Genomic DNA, 25504 nt, shown 5'->3' with positions numbered 1-25504 from the left:
GGATATATGTATATGCATAGCTGGTTCAGTTTGTTGTAAAGCAGAAACTAACACACCATTGTAAGGCAATTATACTCCGGTAAAGATGTTAAAAAAAAAAAAAATCCACAAGCAGTAAATGCTCGGGGCTGTGTGGAGAAAAGGGAACCCTCTAGCGCTGTTGATGGGAATGTAAATTGATACAGCCACTATGTAGAACAGTATAGAAGTTCCTTAAAAACCTAAAAATAGAACTACCATATGACCCAGCAATCCCACTACTGGGCATATACCCTGAGAAAACCATAATTCAAAAAGAGACATGTACCACAATGTTTATTGCAGCTCTATTTACAATAACTAGGACATGGAAGCAACCTAAGTGTCCATCGACAGATGAATTGATAAACAAGATGTGGCACATATATACAATGGAATGTTATCCATAAAAAGAAACGAAATTGAGTTATTTGTAGTGAGGTGGATCACCTAGAATTTGTCATACAGAGGGAAGTAAGTCAGAAAGAGAAAAACAAATAGTGTATGCTAACACATATATATGGAATCTAAAAAAAATGGTTCTGAAAACTCTAGGGGCAGGACAGGAATAAAGGTGCAGATGTAGAGAATGGACTTGAGGATATGGGGAGGGGGAAGGGTAAGCTGGGACGAAGTGAGAGAGTGGCATGGACATATATATACTACCAAATTTAAAATAGATAGCTAGTGGGAAGCAGCCATATAGCACAGGGAGATAGGCTTGGTGCTTTTTGACCACCTAGAGGGGTGGGTTAGGGAGGGTGGGAGGGAGACGCAAGAGGCAGGAGATATGGGGATATATGTACATGTATAGCTGATTCACTTTGTTATAAATCAGAAACTAACACACCATTGTAAAGCAATTATACTCCAATAAATATGTTAAAAAATTGTATATACTTCTCATCCTGTATGAATCCTCAAGTCTATGATGATCTCTTTCTTCTCAGAAATCTTACTACATTTATAACGTCGTGTTCACAGCTTCTTGACAGTCATGCTTCAGTCACTGTCACCTTCTCTGCCAGGACTTCCCTGACTACGCAGCATAAGTTAGCCTCTGTCACTGTATACAATATCACACACAAACTTTTGTTTTCTTCATCATGCTTATTATTGTCTGAATATCTCATTAATTTTCTTCTTTATTACCTGTTCACCACACTCTAGAATTCATGTTTCATGAAAGCAGGGACTTTGTTTACCTTGTTAACTACTCGTTTTCCTCATGTCTAGAAGAGTGGTACTTAGTGGTGTTTAGTGACTACTTATAGATTGGCTGCCAACCTGGCTGGCTGGCTGGCCAGATCCCGGGTACTGAAGAAGATCTATAAAATGTTTTAGATGTAGGGCTTCCCTGGTGGTGCAGTGGTTGAGAGTACGCCTGCCGATGCAGGGGACACGGGTTCGTGCCCCGGTCCGGGAAGATCCCACATGCCGCGGAGCGGCTGCGCCCGTGAGCCATGGCCGCTGAGCCTGTGCGTCCGGAGCCTGTGCTCCGCAACGGGAGAGGCCACAACAGTGAGAGGCCCGCGTACCGCAAAAAAAAAAAAAAAAAAAAATTTTTAGACTATAAACATTGTAGGACTGATTGAAGCTGGTCCTTGTAAGATGATTAATGGAAGTAATAGACATCCTTGGTGGGGAAGGTGCAATAATGGGGGCAAAACATGAGAATAAATGTAGATTTACATTTAGAATAAATTTATGCTGGGTGGCTGGGTGGCTTGGGAATGAACAGTACTTGCTAACCAGGAGTTAAATCCCACATCTCATTCTGACTACTTAGTTGGCCAACACTAAACATTTTTGGTTCAATGTGTGTGAACACAGTTCTGGTTGTCATGTACCTTCATATGGGAAAATTATACTTGTTCAAGTAGAAGTTAATCAGAATTTGGCCTTAGTCCTGGTAAAGGAAAAGAAAATAGGTTTTACAAAAATATCAAGTAGTTGGATATATATCAATATTTCTGTAATGAATTTTATCAGAGTTTAATTTTGTTGTATAGCTCACCTATTTTTCTCAAGCTCTTTACAAATATAGAACTTTCTGGGGAAGAAAATAAAGCCTTATGACTACTATGGATATGGGCATTAACTTCTAGCTGGAGTTTAACAGTTGGTACAAGAACATCTGTGTTTGTTTTTTTCTTTTGGATAATGATGATTTTTTATGTGAATGTTCCCTCATCTGTTAATGAGAAAGTACCCAGCAGTAATGATGTAGAGTGCCTCATTAAGGTAACCATTTATTCCATTCTATCAAATAGTCATTTTAAACTTCTGAGAATTTATTTGGCTATTTCCAGAATTATTTCAGTTCAATCACAATTTTACCGTCTTTGTGGATAATTCCACTTATTTAAAGCTCTACTTACTTTCCTTTGGGAGCAAATTGTTTTGTAGATAAAAATGATAAGAAAGTTAACTTATAAAACTCTCTAGCTGTTAAAACAAGACCATGTAATTTCCATCGTTCTGGCTCTTGGTCTTCTTTCCCATCACATCATTTAATAGAATTTTACTGTTTTATTTAAGTATGCTCAAGCATATTTCTGATATGTCATTAACTTTTGATTCTTAACCTACAATCTAAGAAGTGTTATTGAGTAATAGAGCTTTATTTTAACCTATTTGCCAAACCGATTCCTGTGAATGGGCATATTCCCAGGTATTAGAATAAAATTACTCATATTTATTAAAACTCAAAGCCTTATAAACAGTGATAAGGGCAAAAAAGGAGTAGCTGTAGAACCATACAATTAGAAACACCCACCATAGTAGTGCAACCTGTTGTCCAGGGTAACTACTTTTTAGGAACTCTGTTAGCTCTTAACATTACATCCAAATTGTATGTGTTCGTGTGTGTGTGTGAATGTGTATATGTGCAATTTTATGAAGAGAAGTTCCTTGACTTACATCAGACTTTTGAGGAGGCCTGCTACTCTTCCCACCGAAGTTTGAGTGATGACAGTAGGGTGAAATAAGTCATTGGCACCAATGTAGCTGCAGATGATTAGACTTAATACAGCATCTAGAAAAAGGGTTAATAATCACAGGTGATCACATGGCAAAAACAAAACACTACTAGGGGATTGTACTAGAAGGGAAAACAGAGAACTTCATTACAGAGATACCTGGACTAAAAGTGCTATATATTCAGTGGAAGAAATGATCACTTACAGTTGCAGAGATTAGAGAAGGTGGCTTCATGGAAGAGGAAGAATTGAAGCAAACTTGGAATGATAGGTTTGGACAAGCAAAGGCAGAAAATGATTCCTCTTTTAGGCAGGAGTTAAGGATATATAAATAATCCATGTGGATATAGTCTCTATCTGGGACATAAATTTTAGGTGAGAGTTTATAGATGGAATATATAAACCAATGTTGATTTCTCAATTTGCTAGGTAAATGAAGGGATACTTACTGCACATTACAAATCAATCACCATATGTTCCATTTAATGATAGTTTCTGAATGCATTTCAAGTGTGATTTACATAAATTTACTTTACTTACAGCATTTCACAAATATGGATGTTTCACGAGACAAAGTATATGGAAACTTGTGACTGTATAATAATTTCTTATGATTTTGTGATTTCACTAATACAAAATCTTTTGTTCATCCAAGGATTAAAAAATGATGCTACATATAAATGCATCGACCACTGGTACTATTATGATTTAGATTCTTAGAAAGTATGAGGAGGCATTTTGCTGTTTAAACTAGCCAAAGAAAGATCCATAGATTTTCTAAGCTCATTAGAAAAAAAAAAACTCAATTTAACCTATTGCATTAGAATCTAGACTCCTTACATTCTAGTCTGTTCTTCTAAAATACTATATATTTAATTAAGCAGAGCATAGTATTAAAAAACAAACAAACAAAAACAAGCATGGAAGGGCAGTATGTAATCTGTGGATTGACCGTAGACATGGGTACAGGTGATTGATGGGGATGCCTTGTTTCCTTGTGGGAGCAGCATTCTTCTCTGCCCCAGGTTCACCACATATCTGGCAACAGTGCTACCTCTTTCTTTCATTCTTTTTCTCAAAACAGAGGGCCTGGATCATTTTCCTTATTTCATCCTGTACTGGAGAATGCTCTGACCAGAGGAACCATATCTTTTTGAAATTGTGGACAATTTTTCTTTTTAGACATAAACATTCCATTTTTTTATTTTGTTCTCCCAGTCTGAGTCTAGTTATTCTTATTTTCTGACTTCTGAAAAAATGTGTTAATATCTGTTTATCCTTTTGTGTTAGAGACAATATAATGACTTCAGTAAGTTTAATGTCCCAGTTTAAAAGAGCCATAGATAATTATGACTGATGCTGTAGCGGAGTCGCCTTTTCAGAATGTGGTATGGAGATTTTTTATCTGGCTACCACAGCAATCTGTCACACCACAAAGGAAATTCTATTGTTTGTTTAGAAAATGTGTTCTAATGCCACCACCACATTCACAGAAAGTTAGTCTTCTCAGTCTCAGTGTGCTTTCAACTAATTGTCATAAATAAGTGAGAAAAGAACATTTCTGTGTGTGTGTGTAATCATAATTTTAAATCATGTAATTCATAGAAGAAATTGTATACCAATTTTCCAAAGAAGTTAAAACATGAATTTACTTATACAATATAAGAAGTTTTTAATGTAACTCAAAAAATTTATTGCTTTTAGAACCTTAAGTAGAGCTTAAATTGAATAAGTGGGCAATAATAAGACCAAGTATTTATATGTATTATGAAATGCCATTTTTCTAAGAACTTTGTATGTATTAACTCATTAGTCCTCACAACAGCCCTATAAGTGATGTTATTATTATTATTCCCATTTTACAGGTGACAAAATTGTGGCACAGAGAAATGAAGGCATTTGTCCACAGGCACAATACTACCAAGTGCAGGAGCTAGAAATTGACCCCAGGTTGTCCAGTGTAACTACTATGCAAAATGCCTATGTTATTGATTTCAATATCATTGAAACTACTGAACTATAATTTTAAATCATATTGCATGATCTGATAAGATAGGCAAATTTGAAGAAAAATTTCCTTGAACTTAATTGTAAAAGAGAAATATTAAATATATAAATAACTTTTCTGATAACTTCACCAGTGTTAATTAGGAAGCACACTTAAGATTTCATCACTGTACAGTGTAGATTGAATTGTAAGAATGGTTAACTATTAGAGCTAATTTTGGCATTTTGGAGATATGTAATAATGACTAACAATTAAATTAAAACGTTGGACTTATAGGATTTTTTTTCCCCTAAAGCATTACTTTGTAAATTTCAGAATACCTTAACTGTAATATACAGCTTTGTTATCAGTGCAAAAGAACACTATGAGAAACTTTCAAAATTACATGAAAACATGGACAAGTTATACCAGAGTATAATGGGGTACTATGCCATCGATGTGAAGAAGGTGTCTGTGGAAGACTTTTTGACTGATTTGAATAACTTCAGAACCATGTTCATGGTATGTTAAAAATCTTAATTTGTTTTTTAAAAGTATTTGTATCTATATTACTATTATTATATTACTATAATATATTACTATATTACATATTATAATTATATATTATATTATATATATAATGTAATATATTACTATCTATTATTACTCTTATTACTTCATTCTACTCCTGTTGTCTGTAGTAAAATCTACCTTTTCTGATATTGAAAGTTAGCTTTAAAAATTTCAGATTTTTAAATCTATTGAAAAATGTGTTTTGTCCTTTTTTTGGCCTTCCCAACATTAAGCTGTAATCAGAAATTTTGATTGAAAAAGTGACAAATTCTGAAGCTTTTCGTAAAGACTCCCCTCCTGGCTGACTACAAAGCACTTTTGTAGTAAGCTTTTGGCTATGAATTTGTTTCTTTATACTTAAGATCAATTTGTATTTTTGTGGTATAATTTTACCAAATTCTGTGCAGTTCTTATGAAGCTTTTTTCCCCTTTTCTTAATGCATTGTATAATAAGCTACCTGCGATTTGCCTTTGAATGGATTTTACATTCCTAGGGTTTCCTTTAGATACTTTAATAGGGAGGTCAGGTCTCTGATGTGGAATCCTTTCATTTAGGCATTAAAAAGATCTTTTGAAAAGTATTAGCTGATTAGATGGGGGAGAAAACCACACACGTATTAAAGTGAGAAAGCATTGTTTCCTCTAGGGAAACTGGTAATACATTTCTACAACAAAAAATTACGTTATTCTTAATAGATGGGTGAGTCACTTTTGTGTTTCAGCAAATGTTTGTGGGGATTAAAAAGTTTTGAGGTGTAAAGAAAAAGAAGGTTGAATTTAAAGAAGGTTGAATTTCTTTTTAATCTCAGGAAAACTTTATTGCTGAATTTATTGGACTTGATTATAATCACCTGGTTGTGACTAGATACCCTTTCAATAAAAACTCAATATTTTAAATGAAAACTGGTCTACAATAAGTGCACATTTGCTCACAGCTCTAGTTTATTTCTTCCACAAATTCAAAGTGATTTTTTAAATTATTTTTTCACTACCAGAAATGAATCTATTAAATATATTTATTATGTGCCTATATTCGTGACGTATAATATACTACTTTAATTTTTATAATATTTTATGAGACAACATGGCTTAGTGGAAGTAGCAAAGGCTTTGCAGTTTGAGAGAGCAAGGTTTGGATTCCACACTAGTTAATATATGACTATGATTCCTTTTAACTTTCTCGAGCCTCAGTTTCCATATTTGTAAAAGGGGATGTTAATTCCTTTCTCATGAGAGTATTTAAATATTAAATGAGATAATATATATTAAGTGTCATAGCTCCTGGTGCATGGTAGTTGCTTAATAAATTATTATGCAGTAAAGGGTTAACTCAGTGGGCTTAAGGTACTCAAACCCTGTACATTTTAGAGAAAGTAGTGGCCCTTGACTGGCTCTGGACAGAGCAGCTGTGAGCCTTGGAATATCCTGCCCGGTATGGCCTTCTTTGTATACCTGGGGCCTTGGGCCAAGCTAGATAGTTTATGCAAAAAATGTGATTTACGGTGAACACCTACTTTTGTTCACCAGGGGCCTTGGGCCACACTGTCAGTTCGTCGTCTGTGGGGTGCTGGAGACTGAGTAGCCAAGGTCATTCATGCAGGGAGTCTATATTCATGCCTGCATGACTGACCTCAATAACTCTTATTATTTATTTATTTATTTAAATTTTATTTATTTTTTTGGCTGCATTGTGTCTTAGTTGCGGCACGTGGGATCTTTTGTTGTGGTGCATGGGCTTCTCTCTAGTTGTGGCATGCAGGTTTTCCCTTCTCTAGTTGTGGCGCGCAGGCTCCAGGGTGAGTGGGCTCTGTATTTTTGGCATGCGGGCTCTCTAGTAGAGGCACCCGAGCTCAGTAGTTGGCTTAGTTGTCCTGAGGCATATGGGATCTTAGTTCCCCAACCAGGGATCGAACCCATGTCCCCTGCATTGGAAGGTGTATTCTTTACAACTGGACCACCAGGGAAGTCCCCTCAGTAACTCTTGACATCAAGGCTTGGGTAAGCTTCCCTGGTTGGCAGTACATCACACGTGTTGTCACACATTGTTGCTGGAATAATGAAACTCCACTGGAAGAAGACAACTGTGATTTTAATCTATATCCTTTCACTGTAAGAAACTGTTAACAGTGAGTGTAACAACTTTTCTGAGTTCCGTGAGTCCTTCCAACAAATTATCAAGCCTGAGGGTGGTCTTGGGGACCCATGACACAATTATGCATAAAATTATAAAATGCATATATAAAATAATAATACCCATCAGATATTGAGTATTTTGTATGAACCAGACATTTTTCCAAATGCCTAACATATATTACCTCAGTCAATCTTCATGATAATTCTGTATCTTTTCGTTGTTTCTATCCCCCTTTGGCAAATGAAGAAAGAGACCAAGGCCGTATTGTCTGGTTTTGAAACCAGATCTAATTCCACATCTTCCTGAGATCTGGTAGGAGTTCTCTGGGTGACTTGGCATTTCTGTTACTAGGTGATGGGCAGAGAGAGAAAGTGTTTGAATGGAGAAGGATTCAAGGTGGAGGGTCATAGAGTGACAGCTATACTTTGCCTATTTCACAGTTTACATGGTCCTAGAAGTAGCTGCTATCACACACACATACATATAGACACAGACACACACACACACTCATATACACATTGTACTAAATTAAAATCATTAGAGCTAAGTATAAAACACTTTATCTAAATAAGTAATCTGGAGAGGGAATTTTCTTTAGAATAAAAATAAGCATAAAGAAGACTGTAAGGGAAGTATAATTTCACACACAAATTTTTTCTTCCTTTCTTTATAGTTATACTCCTTGAATTTTGGACACTGTATCTTTAAAAAGACCACAGCGTCAAGACTGATAGAAATTACTGACAAATAGATGTCTATTTGTCAATGTCTTCTGATCTCTTAGGTTGCTATTTAATTCCATACAATTCAATTGTGGAAACCAGGCTAATTTCAATGAGTTAGTGTGAAAATATTGGGGATAGATGTGGACCTTTAATATGTTGAAGGTTTGTTCTGGAAAGCCACATTAATACAATAGGCAAAAAATATATTTTCTCTTTAAGATACACTTAAGATATGTTTACATTGTTAAGTATAGTTGATACATTAAACTATGTTTACACTATTACTTCATCCACTGACATTCATGATCCCTGGTCATGAATGAGCAGCAAACGTTCCGGTAAATTGGAGGTCCGTTTTGTATTACACATAAGAAGTTGGAGCACTGTCCTCATTCTACACCTGCCCTCCACTACAGCAGCTTACTATGGAATGTTTTCTCTCAAGTTCTGGCCACTCTGCTCATTGTTCCCTATGCCTGGCACACTCCCTCCATATTTTGCCGGGCTATATTATTGTACTCGCACTTCTAATCTGTGCTCAGAATTTCCTTCATCTAGTATCAGATGCCCCCATCTACAGTGGGTGGCATTCTCTAATAGCTAACACATATACTGCCAACCAAGTGCCAGGTGTTCTCATTCATTTTGTCGTTACAACAACAAACAGATGTGGTATGTGTACTGGATTATTCCCATTTTACAAATGAGGAAACTGAGGCTTAGATAGATAGTGACAGCTAGCAGGTGACTGAACGGAGATGCTAAGCCAGGGAGTCTCACCAGTGTTAACTAGGATCTCTCAACTAATTTGCATAGATAGAGCTGTTCAGCATCTTCCCTTCCTTCCTTCCTTCCTTCCTTCCTTCCTTCCTTCCTTCCTTCCTTCCTTCCTTCCTCCCTTCCTTCCTTCCTTCCTTCCCTCCTTCCCTCCTTCCTTCCTTCCCTCCTTCCCTCCTTCCTTTTGTCTCCCTGAGAGACTTTTTACAATAGGTAACAAAGGAACATCTGTTTCAGTCTGCTGCCTCAAGCCCAGTAGACCAAGGGGGGAAGCTTTCATGATCTTGTGGCTTCCTCTGAGGAACAGCTGTTCATTGTGACAGTTTAACTTACCCCTTTTCTATCATCTTCAACCAAATACAGCTGCCACTGATGGAATTGCTAAGACCCTGTGCTAGGTGCTCTTCATGTGTCATCCCACTTAGTCTTCACAACATTTTTATGAGATACAGAATGTTACCTGGAGGGAACTACAGGCCAGAGAAAGAAAATCTATGCCTTGGCAGACGCACTTCAGAATTGGCAGGGGCAGGATTAAATGGAGGCCTGACTGCCTGACTCCAAAGCCTGTACTTTTTTTTTTTTTTTACCATTTCCAAGTACATTGCTCTCAGAGAGTTTGTAAGAACAATCAAAATGTAATTTTTAAGGTTTTTTATAACTTACTAGAGGGAATCAGCACAAGGCTCACCTTATTTCCTCACTCCTTGATAGAATAACTTTCTGTTTACATTGATGAGCTCACGATAGAAAAATGTTTGCAGGTCTGGTTCTATTTCAAAGCATAAAATGTTCACTTTTAAAATTATAGGCCTATTAATGCAAAGCCTTGTGGCTGGGATGAGGGTTAAGGTGAGCGGTACAGAGTCAGCACCTCTCTGTAATAGATTTTTATTTCCCATAGGACTCATGTGAGGCATAAAGTTCAAATTGGAGGTACTAGGTGGAAATGTTTGGCCTCACACTATAGGCTGAGCAAATTGGTGACCCACCAGGAATCAAACTTCACCAAATGAAATTCGTGCCTTCAGTGGTGTAGTGTTACATAGAAATCATCGTTTTCCACTGTGGTCTGGTTTTAGACTCATTGTTATATGCCATTACCAATGCACCTGTTATTAAAAGAGATAACATGCTTCTCCAGGATGAATTGAGCTCATTATGGAATTTTGGTTGCATCTTACAAAGACCCTCTTGTCCCCCTTTATATATATATTTTAACATCTTTATTGGAGTATAATTACTTTCAATGGTGTTAGCTTCTGCTTTATAACACTATATCCCCATATCTCCTCCCTCTTGCGTCTCCCTCCCACCCTCCCTATCCCACCCCGCTAGGTGGTCACAGAGCACCGAGCTGGTCTCCCTGTGTTATGTGGCTGCTTCCCACTAGCTACCTATTTTACATTTGGTAGTATATATATGTCCATGCCACTCTCTCACTTCGTCCCAGCTTACCCTTTCCACTCCCCATGCCCTCAAATCCATTCACTACGTCTGTGTCTTTATTCCTGTCCTGACCCTAGGTTCTTCAGAACCATTTTTTTTTTTTTTTAGATTCCATATATATGTGTTAGCATACGATATTTGTTTTTCTTTTCCTGACTTACTTCCCTTTATCTTATCCAACAGCTGTAGCAGGCTCATGTTTGTCATTTGAGTTTAAAACTAATTTTTGTGTCTCTCGTTGGTCACTGTGGCTTTGAAGCATATGTATGTCCTGGTCCCACCTCCCACTCATCTTTATATTACATAGTCTGCTCAAACTGCTTTTACTCCCTTGGGCCCAAATTACATGGTTTCTTCTTCAACACACTCACGTCTTATCCTGATGATGCTTCTTTTTTACCATTGGAAGGTCTTTTGCTATTTTCTTTCTTTACCCAGAATTATTAGCACAGTACAACAACACTCTTAACTCCTTGAGCAAATTTCACCTGACACCTCATTTATTTTACTTAACATCTCATCTTAGAGAAATACTTCCGAATGCTTAGGATTCCTTTGTTATTTGTCTTCTTATAAGTAACATGTTTGAAAACAAATTTTCTAATAAGTTTTACTTATTAAGAATATGTCATTTTTCTGTTTTAATTAGACATATGTAACTATGTAGACCCTTTGAGTTTACAATATTATATATTCGTGTATAGAATTGATGTGATTACACTTAAAGAAGTCAAACTTTTTTGTTCACGTAGCTTTTATCCTGAGCACATAAACATTCTCTGTTGGGATGTTGAAGTACTAGAAAAGTCACTAGACATCCTTCTTTATTAATAGGTTCAAAGACCCTGCATATCTGGACACCCCACTTTAGCGTTAGGATTTTGAGGATAGCAGAAAGCAATCCCTGCCTTAAAAGGGATTACTGTTGCATACACAAAAGGTGGAGGTGCCTTGTATTTGTTTTTTTTTTTTGCACTGGGTTTAGATATATGTGCTGAAATTTGCAGTTATTAAAGTCTATAAAGTCCAGTTTGTTTCTCCCTAAATTTTGTTTTCCACATATATACCTCCCATCTGAATTGTGTGATGACAGTCAAAGAAAAATAATTTCCTCTGATTTCTTCACATTTTAAATGATTGCTGAATTCTGCCTATGATAAGCCTCACACTTTGTTTGTTTTAAATAGTGATGTTTTTCCTGTCCACATCACTACTGGGGAGACAGCAGTGGCTGAGAGTGCAGGCTTTGGCATCCGAGTGCCTTGGGTGTTATGACTTAGGCAGATTACTTAACCTCCTGAGTCTCAGCTCCCCATTAATAACAGCATGTGTTTCTTAAGGATGTTACAGTTTGAAGATCAAATAACATAATGTTCATATACCCTCAAAATAAGTGATCTCTCTACATAGAATAGAATTAATTTTTACCTTTCCCATTTCATTTTAATAAGATCTATAGTTTAAGGATTTTATCTCTTTTTAATTTTATGCTTCCATATAAAATACTCTGAAATAAATGGCTATCTATTTTCCATCAATAGCTTTGTCTTTAGATTATGTCTACAGTTTTGTTAAAGTTATGTTTCATCTAGTTAAAGATTTATCATTCATGCTGTTTGCAGACTTTAAGTTGATTTTTGGTTCACACAATTGAAAGATACCGTGTAGTAAACAAATATAAAATCAGTTATAACTCATTTTGTCTTGCTGCATGTGTTGATCAAATACAATTTATCCTTCTAGTGAATACTCAGACTAAAGTAGTGATTTGCCAAACAAAAATGAAATCATCCAATGAGAGGGTATTTTTAGAGTAAATTTTTTTCATATAGAGTACAGCTAGAACAAAACTCATTTTGCCGAATCATTTAAATTACCCCAGTTTGATGCTTCTCAACTCTAAATGTCATTTCTGATGATTACTATATAGACCAACTGGGTGACCAGCAGGAACTCCAAGGCATTAAGCATTTTCTGTATGCTCCTTAAATCTTGTAGATGGACTCATTATACACTGTCAGAGAAAAGAAAATCATGTAAAAGTCCTGTGATTGGATGTTGAGCCAGCTTATGTAATTATAATAGGAAGTATCTTCTATCCTTGCTGATTTGGGTGAGGTTACGACTTGAAAATTATCTTCACTGGCACCATTGTTATTCTGAGATCGTACTTAGAGGTATAAAGCTTAGAGGTATAAAGCTCCAAACCTAGAACAAAATAAATATTCTAACTATAGAATCTTCTTTTCTTCTTACCTGTTAGCATCTGTTTATTTAAAGAACTAGATCAATTCCAGGTGCTGAATATTTGGGTTTGCAGCCTTGAAAATGAATTCTGTTTGGTTCTTCTAATCTTTGTTCTTTAGGCTTTTCACAATAAAAACACACCTAGATTACTTGGCTTAATTTTTCTCTTTACTGATAAGATTTATTCTTAGTATGCATTGCTTAGTGGGATAATAAATGCATTTGACTGACAGATTTCTGTATGACTAAATGACTGGTGATTTGTATATCCCTTTTACATTTTAAGTATTTTGTATATGGAAATAATATAGCAAAAAGTAAAGACTGAATTATTTTAATACTGTAATAAGAACAACAATTGATAATGGAGAAAAAAGAAATCAACTACATAACTGATACAGCATAATAAGTATATTAACCCATGTAATTGGAAAGATAGCACTAAACGAGGATACCACAAATGAAAATGAATAAAACGGCATATTCTTTGTACATCAGATATACTGGTCTTCCATGTCCTGAACAGGAGAGGACAGGGGCTTCCCTGGTGGCGCAGTGGTTGAGAGTCTGCCTGCCGATGCAGGGGACACGGGTTTGTGCCCCGGTCCGGGAAGATCCCACATGCCGCAGAGCGGCTGGGCCCGTGAGCCATGGCCGCTCAGCCTGCGTGTCTGGAGCCTGTGCTCCTCAACGGAAGAGGCCACAACAGTGAGAGGCCCGTGTACCGAAAAAAAAAAAAAAGAGAGAAGGACAGAAAAAACACTATTGGCTTAAGGCTACTTTTTATGTTATGTTTAAATATTACCATGTTTATATGGAATATTGTTGGACTTTGGTTGGATGTTTTCCTTGAGGAGCTGATTAGCAATAGCTAAAAAAAAAAAAAAAACCATGCTGTCCTATCAACAGGCCTATCTTTAAGCACCATTCTTCATGGCTGCTGTCTTGTGCCTAATCGTGCCTTTATTTAGCCTCATGATTGGCAGATAAAAAGAAAAAGAATATTTTTATAGTATATCACTTCAGAACACAAGAGAAGAGAACATATTTAATGGAAAAATCAAGTTCTACTTTGGGAAAACCTTAATTGTGAACATTTCATACTTTATTTATTAAAGACATTGTTTAATAGTTTGAAAAATCTCATTTGCTTGAAAATTTTGCAAAGTACTTGGACGATTTACAAACAAACTCATGGCATAATTATGAAGGGCCAGTAATGTTAAGTCCCTGATGGGCTAATAAGTAATTTGGTGTTTCATCTGAGGCTGACTTTACAATAAAGAGCAACTTGAAGCTAAAACTGTTTAATCATCAGCACCTGCACATCCTTTGGGACATTCTCAAAGGATAGTTTTCCATTTTCATAAGTTTCTCGGGTCGTAGAAAGTTCAACTAAAAACACTTTGTCTTGAATGTTAAGGTGATGAAGCGTTGGTGCCAGTGTATAGTATATCATGCTTTCCTGTTCTCACTGATAGCATTTTTTAATTGGATTTGGTAATACCAGAGAAAATAATCTGATTAATTTTAACTGTCATTCTAGATTCCTTTCTAAAGCATCTACCTTATAATTATTGCAAATAAAGGTTTCTAAGAATAAACGTATTTTCCATGAAGTAGTTATAATCTATTTAGTTAAAAAAGTAATTTTGATGGAAAACTGATAAGTAGATCACATACCTTTTACATGCTTAGAGACTTATGACTGGTATTAATTATCTAAATGTTTTTTCTTTCATGTTGTGTATATACAGGAGTACAGGAATGCGTTTTTAAAGTAGTCATCAGGAATTTCTGGGAAGCAGTCATTCCATATGGCTGAGTGTTGCCTCTTAAGGTTAGGTAAAGTCCTAACAAGCATTTAGTGGGAATGTGCTAGACTCTTATGTGGTTGTTTACTTTGAGAGAATTAGCCTATGTCTTCATAGTCCTAACATCCATCTCTTTGGAAGGCATGCAGATTTAAATTCAGTTTGTCTAATCTCATTTTAGGGACTTGAGACAAAATTGAATACTTAGGCAAGAAGAAAAGATTTTTGAGTTTAGTAAAAACTGTACTAAGAGATCCCTGGCTGACATAGGTTAAATATCCATTAATGCTGAAAGAAATATAACTCTGAACAAGAAGATACTTATAAACTTAATATTTTTTCATTTAATAAAATTGCCAAAATTTTCTGTTACAAAAATATATAAGACATTATCATATGTTGAAAAATGTTGAGTTGGACAGATTAAACTATTTAAATAGGCTAAGAATCAAATGGAGAAATGCAATCAAAAAGTGAGGATCGGGCTTCCCTGGTGGCACAGTGGTTGAGAATCTGCCTGTTAATGCAGAGGACACGGGTTCGAGCCCTGGTCTGGGAGGATCCCACATGCCGCGGAGCAACTAGGCCCGTGAGCCACAACTACTGACCCTGCGTGTCTGGAGCCTGTGCTCTGCAACAAGAGAGGGCGCGATAGTGAGAGGCCCGCGCACCGCGATGAAGAGTGGCCCCCACTTGCCACAGCTAGAGAAAGCCCTCGCACAGAAACGAAGGCCCAACACAGCAAAAATAAATAAACTAATAAACTCCTACCCCCACCATCTTCTTTAAAAAATAAAAAGTCAGGATCTGTGGAAGTCTGCTTGTGTCTTATACTCAAAATTTTATTTTACTACAATTTTATCTTATAACTTAAGGCTAATATATTTGTCAAGTAAAGGCGTAGTTGGAATATAGACTATTTCTTAGGCTTTTTTGGGAGGGGGTAATATGCACATTGATTTTTTAAAATTTTACTTTTGGGGAAAATAAAACGACTGTTGTATAATTGGGCAATATTTTAGGTTTATCAGAAAAGTCAAATTTCAAGTGAGGAATTTATCGAGGGGAAGAACACAGGAAACTAAACTCTTTTCCAGAAAAAATCTCTTAAAGTTTACCAGAGTATTAAAAACAATGTGTGTGTGTGTATGCCAGGCACTTCTGTAAGCCATTTACATGTATTAGGTCGTTTAATTCTTAAAATATCCCTATAAGCTGTGTATGTGTACATTTATACATAATTCATATATATATATGTTAAATTTTTAGCAGTAAATAGCTAGACTTCAGGTCAAGAGTACACCTAGCTTCCATGTTTAGTTCATCTCTTTATCTTCCCTGCCAAGTAATCTAGCTGTATTGGATGCATGCTTTGGTACTTCCTATCAACTCCATGTACAATCATATTCCAACGTCTCTGGATGGAAGGAATTTATATTCTCATAAGATCTGTGAAAATTGGCATCGCCCCTTTTTCTTGATAGAAACATATAAATGATGTAAGCTAGAAATGGCTCTTCATTGATTTGTTACTGGATAAATAATTGTGTGTTTGAGGTATTTGGTTAATGACATAGTAATAATGAAAATAATTTTATAAGTTTGTAATAATATAATATTACTACTAATAATATTAATAATTGCTAACATTTATATAGGTCCTACTATGTGCCAGGCACTTCTGTAAGCCATTTTCATGCATTAATTTATTTAATTCTTAAAATATCCTCATAAAGTAAGTATTATTTTACCCATTTTACTGAAGAGGAAACTGAGATACAAGTCACACAGCTATTTAGTGTCAGGTGGAGATTCAAACAAAGGCAATATGACTTCAGATTTCCTCCTTCTAACCAGTATGCTCTTTCTAATATACAGTAATAAGCTCAGATAGATTTTTAAAAATAATTTCTGAAAGCAGTGAAAGGTCATATTTACTGTATTTTTTAAGACATTCTTTTCATTCAGCAAACTGTTTTGAGTGCCTGCCTAGGACTGACTTTATATGGCTGTGCAATGTTAAATTGTTTACCTTTAGATTCTAAAACATACATGTATAATGTACCCAGGGAGAAATATACAGTGTATAAGAACTGCCACATTATACAAAAGTATTTAAAGATTTATTTTTCATTTTATTTATTTATTTTTAAATTTATTTATTTTTGGTTGCGTTGGGTCTTTCATTGCTGCACGCAGGCTTTCTCTAGTTGCTGTGAACCGGGGCTATTCTTCGTTGCAGTGTGCGGACTTCTCATTGAGGTGGCCTCTCTCGTTGCGGAGCCAGGGCTCCAGGCACGCGAGCCTCAGTAGTTTGGGCACGCCGGCTCAGTAATTGAGGCGCATGGGCTTAATTGCTCCACAGCGGGTGGGATCTTCCCGGACCAGGGATCGAACCCGTGTCACCAGCATTGGCAAGCGGATTCTTAACCACTGCACCACCAGGGAAGTCCCTACGAAAGTATTTAAGAAATAAAGATTATGTGTTGGTCAACCTTCTATAAGAACAAACTTTTGAGGACTTTGCTTTTCACAATATGTTAATAGGAATTCCTTTTTTTTTTAACATCTTTATTGGAGTATAATTGCTTTACATTGTTGTGTTAGTTGCTGCTTTATGATAAAGTGAATCATCTATACATATACATATATCCCCATATCACCTCCCTTTTGCATCTCCCTCCCACCCTCCCTAGCCCACTTTTCTAGGGGGTCACAAAGCACCAAGCTGATCTCCTTGTGAGATGCAGGTGCTTCCCACTAGCTATCTATTTTACATTTGGTAGTGTATATATGTCAGTGCTGCTCTCTCACTTTGTCCCAGATTACCCTTCCCCCTCCCTGTGTCCTCAAGTCGATTCTCTACGTCTGCGTCTTTATTCCTGTCCTGCCCCTAGGTTCTTCATAACCATTTTTAAAAAACATTTTAGATTCCATATATATGTGTTAGCATACAGTATTTGTTTTTCTCTTTCTGACTTACTTCACTCTGTATGACAGACTCTAGTTCCATCTACCTCACTACAAATAACTCAATTTCGTTTCTTTTTATGGCTGAGTAATATTCCATTGTATATATGTGCCACATCTTCTTTATCCATTCACCTGTTGATGGACACTTAGGTTGCTTCTATGTCCTAGCTATTGTAAATAGTACTGCAATGAACATTGTGATACGTGACTCTTTTTGAATTATGGTTTTCTCAGGGTAGATGCCCAGTAGTGGGGTTGCTGGGTCATATGGTAGTTCTATTTTTCATTTTTTAAGGAACCTCCATACTCTTCTCCATAGTGGCTGTATCAATTTACATTCCCGCCAACAGTGCAAGAGGGTTCCCTTTTCTCCACACCTTCTCCAGCATTTATTGTTTGTAGATTTTTTGATGATGGTCATTCTGACCAGTGTGAGATGATACCTCATTGTAGTTTTGATTTGCATTTCTCTAATGATTAGTGATGTTGAGCATCCTTTCACATGTTTGTTGGCAATCTGTATATCTTCTTTGGAGAAATGTCTATTTAGGTCTTCTGCCCATTTTTGGATTGGGTTGTTTTATCGATATTGAGTTGCATGAGCTGCTTGTATATTTTGGAGATTAATCCTTTGTTAGTTGCTTCATTTGCAAATATTTCCTCCCATTCTGAGGGTTGTCTTTTCACCTTGCTCATTGTTTCCTTTACTGTGCAAGAGCTTTTAAGTTTCATTAGGTCCCATTTGTTTATTTTTGTTTTTATTTACATTTCTCTAGGAGGTGGGTCACAAAGGATCTTGCTGTGATTTATGTCATAGAGTGTTCTGCCTGTGTTTTCCTCTAAAAAAATGTGTCTGGCCTTACATTTAGGTCTTTAATCCATTTACAGTTTACTTTTGTGTATGGTGTCAAGGAGTGTTCTAATTTCATTCTTTTACATGTAGCTGTCCAGTTTTCCCAGCACCACGTATTGAAGAGGCTGTCTTTTCTCCATTGTATATTCTTGCCTCCTTTTTCAAAGATAAGGTGACCATATGTGTATGGGTTTATCTCTGGGCTTTCTATCCTGTCCCATTGATCTGTTAATATGGATTCTTAAATATCCATCCCACTGCAATACAACAAAGCATTTTAAAACATGGCTGTTTTGTGTGAAAGCAAGGGAGATCTCTGAAGGTGAAAAGGGTTAAAGAGAAAAGGACAAAGCTGAAACTTACATGTTGAACATAACATAGGTACACAAGGGGGAAAGCCAAGCTTGCCCTGGGATGCCAAGATTAAGACCAGGGCTAAATGCAGGTTAGGTACACTGCATAAGATTTATATGCCAAGCCTAGGACAAAGGAAATTAAACTTATACAGGTTACAAATGATACCTGATTATTTACAGAAGCAAATTAAAAACTCTGTGCAAGAGGCAATTACAATTTTGATCCTCTAGATTCTTGCAAATTAAGTTTAATCAAATAAGAGCACTTAATCGCAATCAACAAACACACAAAGAAACAAGGCGTTGTATGGTGAAATGATCATGATAGAACAGAACAATAGATATAAACCCCCAAGACTCTAGATATTGAATAACAATTTTTGATGTTGAAGTAAATAACAGATGAGATTAAAGAGAGAGAAAGAAACAGGAAATTACCAAAAATGACGAAGTAGGTTTGAAAAAGAATTAAGATAGAATTTAAGGAAATGGAAGCATGATGGTTGAACATAAACATGTATTAAACAGCAGACTACATTCAGCTGAAGAAAGAAATGGTGAATTAGACAATAGATCTAAAGAAATTGTCCAGTGCAATCCAGGGAGACAATAAGATAAGAAGTGTAAAAGACATGTTAAGAAACATGGAGGACAGGGTGAGAAGGGCTACCCCTTGTACCATGAGAGTCTCAGAAAGATAGACTCGAAGGAATGAATGAAAGACAATATTCAGAATGACGGCTGTGAGTTTTCCAGATCAAGAATCCATAGAATAGGAAGTACAGCCTATACCAAGCCAGATGAATAAAATGAAATTCACTTAACAAATATTGTAGTGAAACTGTAGAACACTACAAGACAAAATCTTAAAAGCAGCCAAAGAGAAAGATACAATCACTAATGCAACGACAGTTAGATACAGATGACTTCTCATTAGCAAAAATGGAAAATAGAAGAAAGTGAGATATTTTCAAGTGTTGAAAAAAAATTACTGTTCTCTTAATTTGGGGTATTCAGCATAAGCTCTTTATAGAACAAGGGCAAAATTAAACTAATTTCATGTAAACAGATAATAAAGGTGTTTTCTGTGAATATCCCTTTGTTAAAAGACCTTCTAAAGCAGAGATTGGCAGACTTTTCAATGGGCCAGATATTAAATATATGCAGCCTCTGTTGCAACTACTTAGCTCTGCTATAGCCATGCAAAATCAGCCACGGTCAGTAGGTAAATGAATGGGTGCAGCTATGTTCCAGTAAAACTCCATGTACAAAAATAGGTGGCCGAACAAGTATTGTAGTTTACTCACTCCTGCTCTGAAGTATGCATTTAAAGAAGCAGAATTTTTACTTAAAGAAAAAGTTGAGAGACAAGAAGGCATACCTACCATGAAACTAAATGTATAGAAATGAAGTATACAATAAAACAATGTGTAGCTTGTTTTGCAGAGAAGGGGAGACAGAGCTTAACTATTGGACAAATTGTTAAGTAAATTGAATGATATGTTTAGAGTTCAGGTATTTTATATTCTCTGTATTGTTCAAAGGGGAGAAAGGGAGGTCAAGATATCAATTAACTTTAAACATCATTAATTTGTGTGATAAAATTACAAGTATAGTCAATAAAAAATAGTATAAGTTCCAAACTATAGAGTAAGAAATGGACTAAGAAAGACATATGAAGTAAAACAAACAGACAAAAACTACATGTAAAAGGAGGATAGATTAAACAGAATAGAAGAAATAATGTAAGTTGTGGACACAAATATTTTATAAATTATAATAACATTTTAAAAGACCATAAGATTGGACAAAAAACAAAATATAGTCTTATGCTGTTTATAAGAAACTAACCAATAACCCAAGGATATGGAAAAGTTTGAAGTAACAAAACAGTTAATGAAATACAAGGCAAATATTAATTAAAAGAAAAAGGGAAACTATGTTAATAACAGATAAAATAGACTTAAGGGAATATTATTTCATGATAAAAAGCTTAATTCACCAGAAAGATATGATTCAAAAATTTGCATGTGCATTATAACATGGCATCAAAATAAACATGTAAATTATAGTAAACTATAGGAATAAGTTGACAGATAGCATTATATTGGAAAACTTCAACAAAGTTCTCTAACTTATTCATGTGTCAAGCATAAAAATATTGCCAAAGATATGGGAGCTTTAAACAATTCAATTAATTGATTTGATTTGATACATGTGTATAGAACCCAACCCAGCAATTAAAGAACACATATTCTTCTCAATCACAGGTAGACCTTTTGTCAAGTTAATCACATACTAGAGATTGTGAAACAAATCTTGATAAATTTGTAAGTTTCAGGTTTATTCATTGACCACAATAACATGAAGTTAGAAATAAAATTTTAAAAGGGTGACCTTTTAAAACCTTTTTAAAAAATTCTAAAAACATACTAAATAATTCATGTATCAAGGAAGAAATCATAGAAACAAACAGACCTGAAAGTACTGAAAATACATCAGAATTTGTGGGCCAAAATAATAGTCGTGTAAAGAAATTTATACCCTAAGTCTTTATATTAAAAAATCAGAAAGACAGGGTTTCCCTGGTGGCACAGTGGTTGAGAGTCCGCCTGCCGATGCAGGGGACACGGGTTCGTGCCCCGGTCCAGGAAGATCCCACATGCCGCAGAGCGGCTGGACCCGTAAGCCACGGCCGCTGAGCCTGCGTGTCCGAAGCCTGTGCTTCGCAACGGGAGAGGCCACAACAGTGAGAGGCCCACGTACGGCCAAAAAAAAAAAAAAATCAGAAAGACAAAGTTAATAAGGTAAGCATCTGGACTTCAGAAATTTAAAAACAATTATATAATCCAGAAAAAATGGAAGGAAATGAAGGGGAAAAAATGACTTTAGAGAATTTTTAAGAACCAAAATGTGCTTATTTCAATAAGACAAGTTAATTAGATAAATTTCTGAAGAGATTAATCAAGAAAAAAGAGAAACAATATTGAGAATGTAAGGAATATAACTATAGATATAGAAGATACTAATAAAAAGAGCATATTGTAAAAATTTGTAGGCCAGAATTGGAAAGGTCGATGAAATGGATAAGTTCCTAGGAAAAAAATTACATATTGAAACTGACTTTAAAAGAAATAGAAAGCTTGAATAGGTCTATGACTAATTTTTAATTTAATGACTTAAAATCTTCCAACAAATTAAATACTTGGCCCAGAAAGTTTTACAAATGAGTTTTCCCAAATTTTAATTAAACGATTATTCCAAACTAATAGAGTGTAAAAAAAATTATGACCAAATGTTCAAAAAGGTAAATTCTTCATGTCCAAATGTCAGAAATGGAAGAAATGGAAGTGTGGTTTAGTGTGGTTTAGTATTAGAATATCCATGTCACTACATTAAGAGTTTCAATAGATTGAGAAAACATTTGATAAAATTCAACCGTTGTTCATCTTTTAAAGCAAGAACAATAAACTGGTTGAACCCTCTATCCCTAAATATGAAATGTAGGACAAAGGGAACCTTCTTTACCTAATAATGGAAATTTAACTTTTAGCTACTACAGTACAATAAGACAAGAATGAAAAGTATAAAAACTGAAAAGGAAGAAACTAATCGTCCATTATGTATTTCTTATTTTTAATAATTTTAATAATTTTCCTGTAGGTTCCTTTTTGCATTATTCATAGGAATAATTCGTAGGAATAATGCAAAAATGAACCTATAGGAAAATTATTAAAAATAAGAAATTTTATCAATGGAATGTATAGAATCAAATACATTTTTACACATTAGTTACAAAATATTGAAAAATCATAATTTTAAAAAAAATACATCATTTATAAGAAATAGGAAGAGAAGATACAGACAATAAATCTAACAAAAGATGTCCAAGACCTGAATGAGGTAAATTCTAAGTTTTTTTCAATAGACTTTTAAAAGATGAAACTTAATGGAGAGCCACATCATGTTCATAAATAGAAAGATTCAATATTGATATAAAGATATTGATATAAAGATATCAATTCTCAATCTACAGAATCAGCAATTCTGTTCAAAATCCTAATAAGCTTCTTCAAAACTCTTAATAAGTCTATTCTGAAATATAGATGACAAAGCAAAGGCCCAAGAATAGTGCAGTCATTTCTAAAGAAGAAAAGGAAGAAGAAGAAGAATATATAAGCTATCATAATTAAGACAGAGTGTTATTGGTGCAAACATGGATACATTGATCAAATGTATTAAAACAGCCCCAAAACATCAACATGTATATGGACACTTGAAATCCAGAAGAGATGGCTTTGTAGATCAGTGGGGGAAAGGATAGGCTACTTGTGAAATTGTTATGGGTCAACTCATTTTTCATATGAAAAAATTAAATTGGATTCCCAGCTCATTTTATTCACAACTGTATTCACAAATGTTGATCCCAGTTAAATAAAGTAGGTACTGAAATGTGAGCATCATTTAAAATTTTAAGAAGAAAATATGGAGGAATATTGTTGTCTTTGATGTAGGGAAGGATTTCTTAAATAATATATTAAAGGTATCAACAATAAGGGAAAAGAGATTTTTGACTACTACATAAATTTGAGAACTTCTGTTTACTGCAAGACAACATACATAAAGTACAATGACATTTACAATCCAGGACATATTTATAAAGCTAACAAAAGATTAGTATCCAAAATATTTAAAGAACTACAGTCATTAAGAAAATGATAACCAAATGGAACAGTGGATAAGAGATAGGAATAGGCATTTCATAGAATAGGAAATACAAATATTTTATAAACATGTGAGAAAATACTTAAATTAATAACATAGATATACAAGTTAAAAGCATGATGTGATACTATTATATACCTTCCATATAGGTAAAAACTGATGATAACAGTCTTGGTGAGTATGTAGGCTTTGATTATGTACTGACGGTGGGGGTGTACTTTGGCTCAAGCACTTTGAAAACACTTTCACATCACCTAGTGAGACTGAAGACAACCCTATCCTTTCATTCATCAGTTGTGTTCCTATCCTAGAAAGCAGTGGCTTTCAAAGTATTTGACCCTAACCCACATTGTAAAATAATATTTTATAATGGGACCCAGAACTCTTATATTTATATATTTTTTGAACAGAAACAAGCAATACTTATCCTCACTGCTTATGTTATGTTCTAAAATGTTCTGTTCTCTTTCACTTAAAGAGTATCTTTCAACAATTTCTAAACAGATCTAAGAGCCAATGAGACCTGCCATTAAGAAAAACTCTTACACATATACACAGGGAAACATACAAAAATGTTTGTAACTGCATGGTTCATCATAGCCCCAAATTGGAAACAACCCAAATCCCACTGATAGGAGAATAAATAATAAAACACAAGTTATACATAAAAATATGGATGAATCTTAGAAATGTAGAGTGAAAAAAGCAAGTCATAGAAGTTTATAATAAAGGATAATGCAAATATAAAAAACTCAAAGATAACATTTATGATAATAGCCACGATTTCTGGAGGATTATACTCTAAATTTTAGACTTCTAAATTTTACATACATACACATACACACAGTCATTTAAATTTACTGACTTTGGTTTATTTTGCTTTCTCTGAGAGAAAATGTGTTGTATAATGCTATAATGTGTATTTAAACTAGTTGTGGGAAAGTTCTTGTTATTACATTTAGTTATGTAGAAAACAAACTATAGGAGGAAAACAATTGTGAACTGGTGTATTTTATTTTCTTCCAAAATACACAGACATGAACACATACAGACACGTGTATTTGTTAACATATATCTATATATTTTTGTATGTACATTTATTAATATACCTCTGTATTTTTTAGAGATATTTTAGAATTTTCTATTACCATAAAAAGCACGTGAGCCTTAGGAACCCAGGTAAATTATTGGTTATACCTTTGAAGTGAACAGTCAAAATGTGACTGACGTTTTAAAATCCTCTAGACTGGTAAGCCCATAGATCTTTCAGACAAGAGCATGTACCAGGGTGTGTCTGGAAGTTCTGCAAGCACTCAAAGAATTTCTTTTGGCTTTACATAGATGAAAGTACTTAGTGGCAGGGCAATTTATTTACCAACTGACTATATGGAAAACCAGGTCAAGAATAAGTTGATTAAAAAAGAAATTGTTGTCTTATAGATAACTATGTATATGGTTCACCCGTAACTTTCCTTTCTGGCTTCAAATTTTAGAATTGAAGTAACTAAGAGGCAATTATATCTAGAATAATGCGGTTTTCTAAACTTTTCTGTTTTAGGCTGCTTTTACTTCTCAAAATTTAGAATAAAAGAAAACTCCAAATTACTAATTGAACTGAGATAGTATTTTCAGACTAACTGCCTATTTCTGTGCTATCTGTTGGTATTTTTCCAGCTAAAATTCTTCTAATAGTTATAATGTTAGAATAAGATATGTTTTCAATGAGATAGGCTTTTAAATGAAACTCTGTAGTGCATTTTCCATAAAACAGAATAGCTTTAAGAACTACTTCAGACCTTATTTCTAAAGGGAAACATTATTTTTCTAGATCCTAAGAAGTAAATTTGACTTTTTATTGCCCAATGGAATATTAAAAGGGTGTGGCAATTATA

General features: G+C 34.9%; 1 protein-coding gene across 4 annotated transcripts in view; it reads left to right on the top strand.

The window, feature by feature from the left end:
- The window catches only part of DIAPH3 (diaphanous related formin 3), a 547054-nt gene that overhangs the window by 347578 nt on the left and 173972 nt on the right, over positions 1–25504 (top strand). For all 4 annotated transcript variants that reach the window (XM_060287828.1, XM_060287826.1, XM_030830361.2 and 1 more), the window contains one exon: positions 5344–5508. In XM_060287828.1, the coding sequence (XP_060143811.1) occupies positions 5344–5508 (165 nt within the window). The remainder of the gene's footprint in view (positions 1–5343; positions 5509–25504) is intronic.

The sequence above is a fragment of the Globicephala melas genome, chromosome 18, assembly GCF_963455315.2.
Source record: "Globicephala melas chromosome 18, mGloMel1.2, whole genome shotgun sequence".
Classification (NCBI taxonomy): domain Eukaryota; kingdom Metazoa; phylum Chordata; class Mammalia; order Artiodactyla; family Delphinidae; genus Globicephala; species Globicephala melas.
The sequence above is the reverse complement of the archived record's forward strand: the minus strand, read 5'-3'. Positions and strand labels throughout refer to the sequence as shown.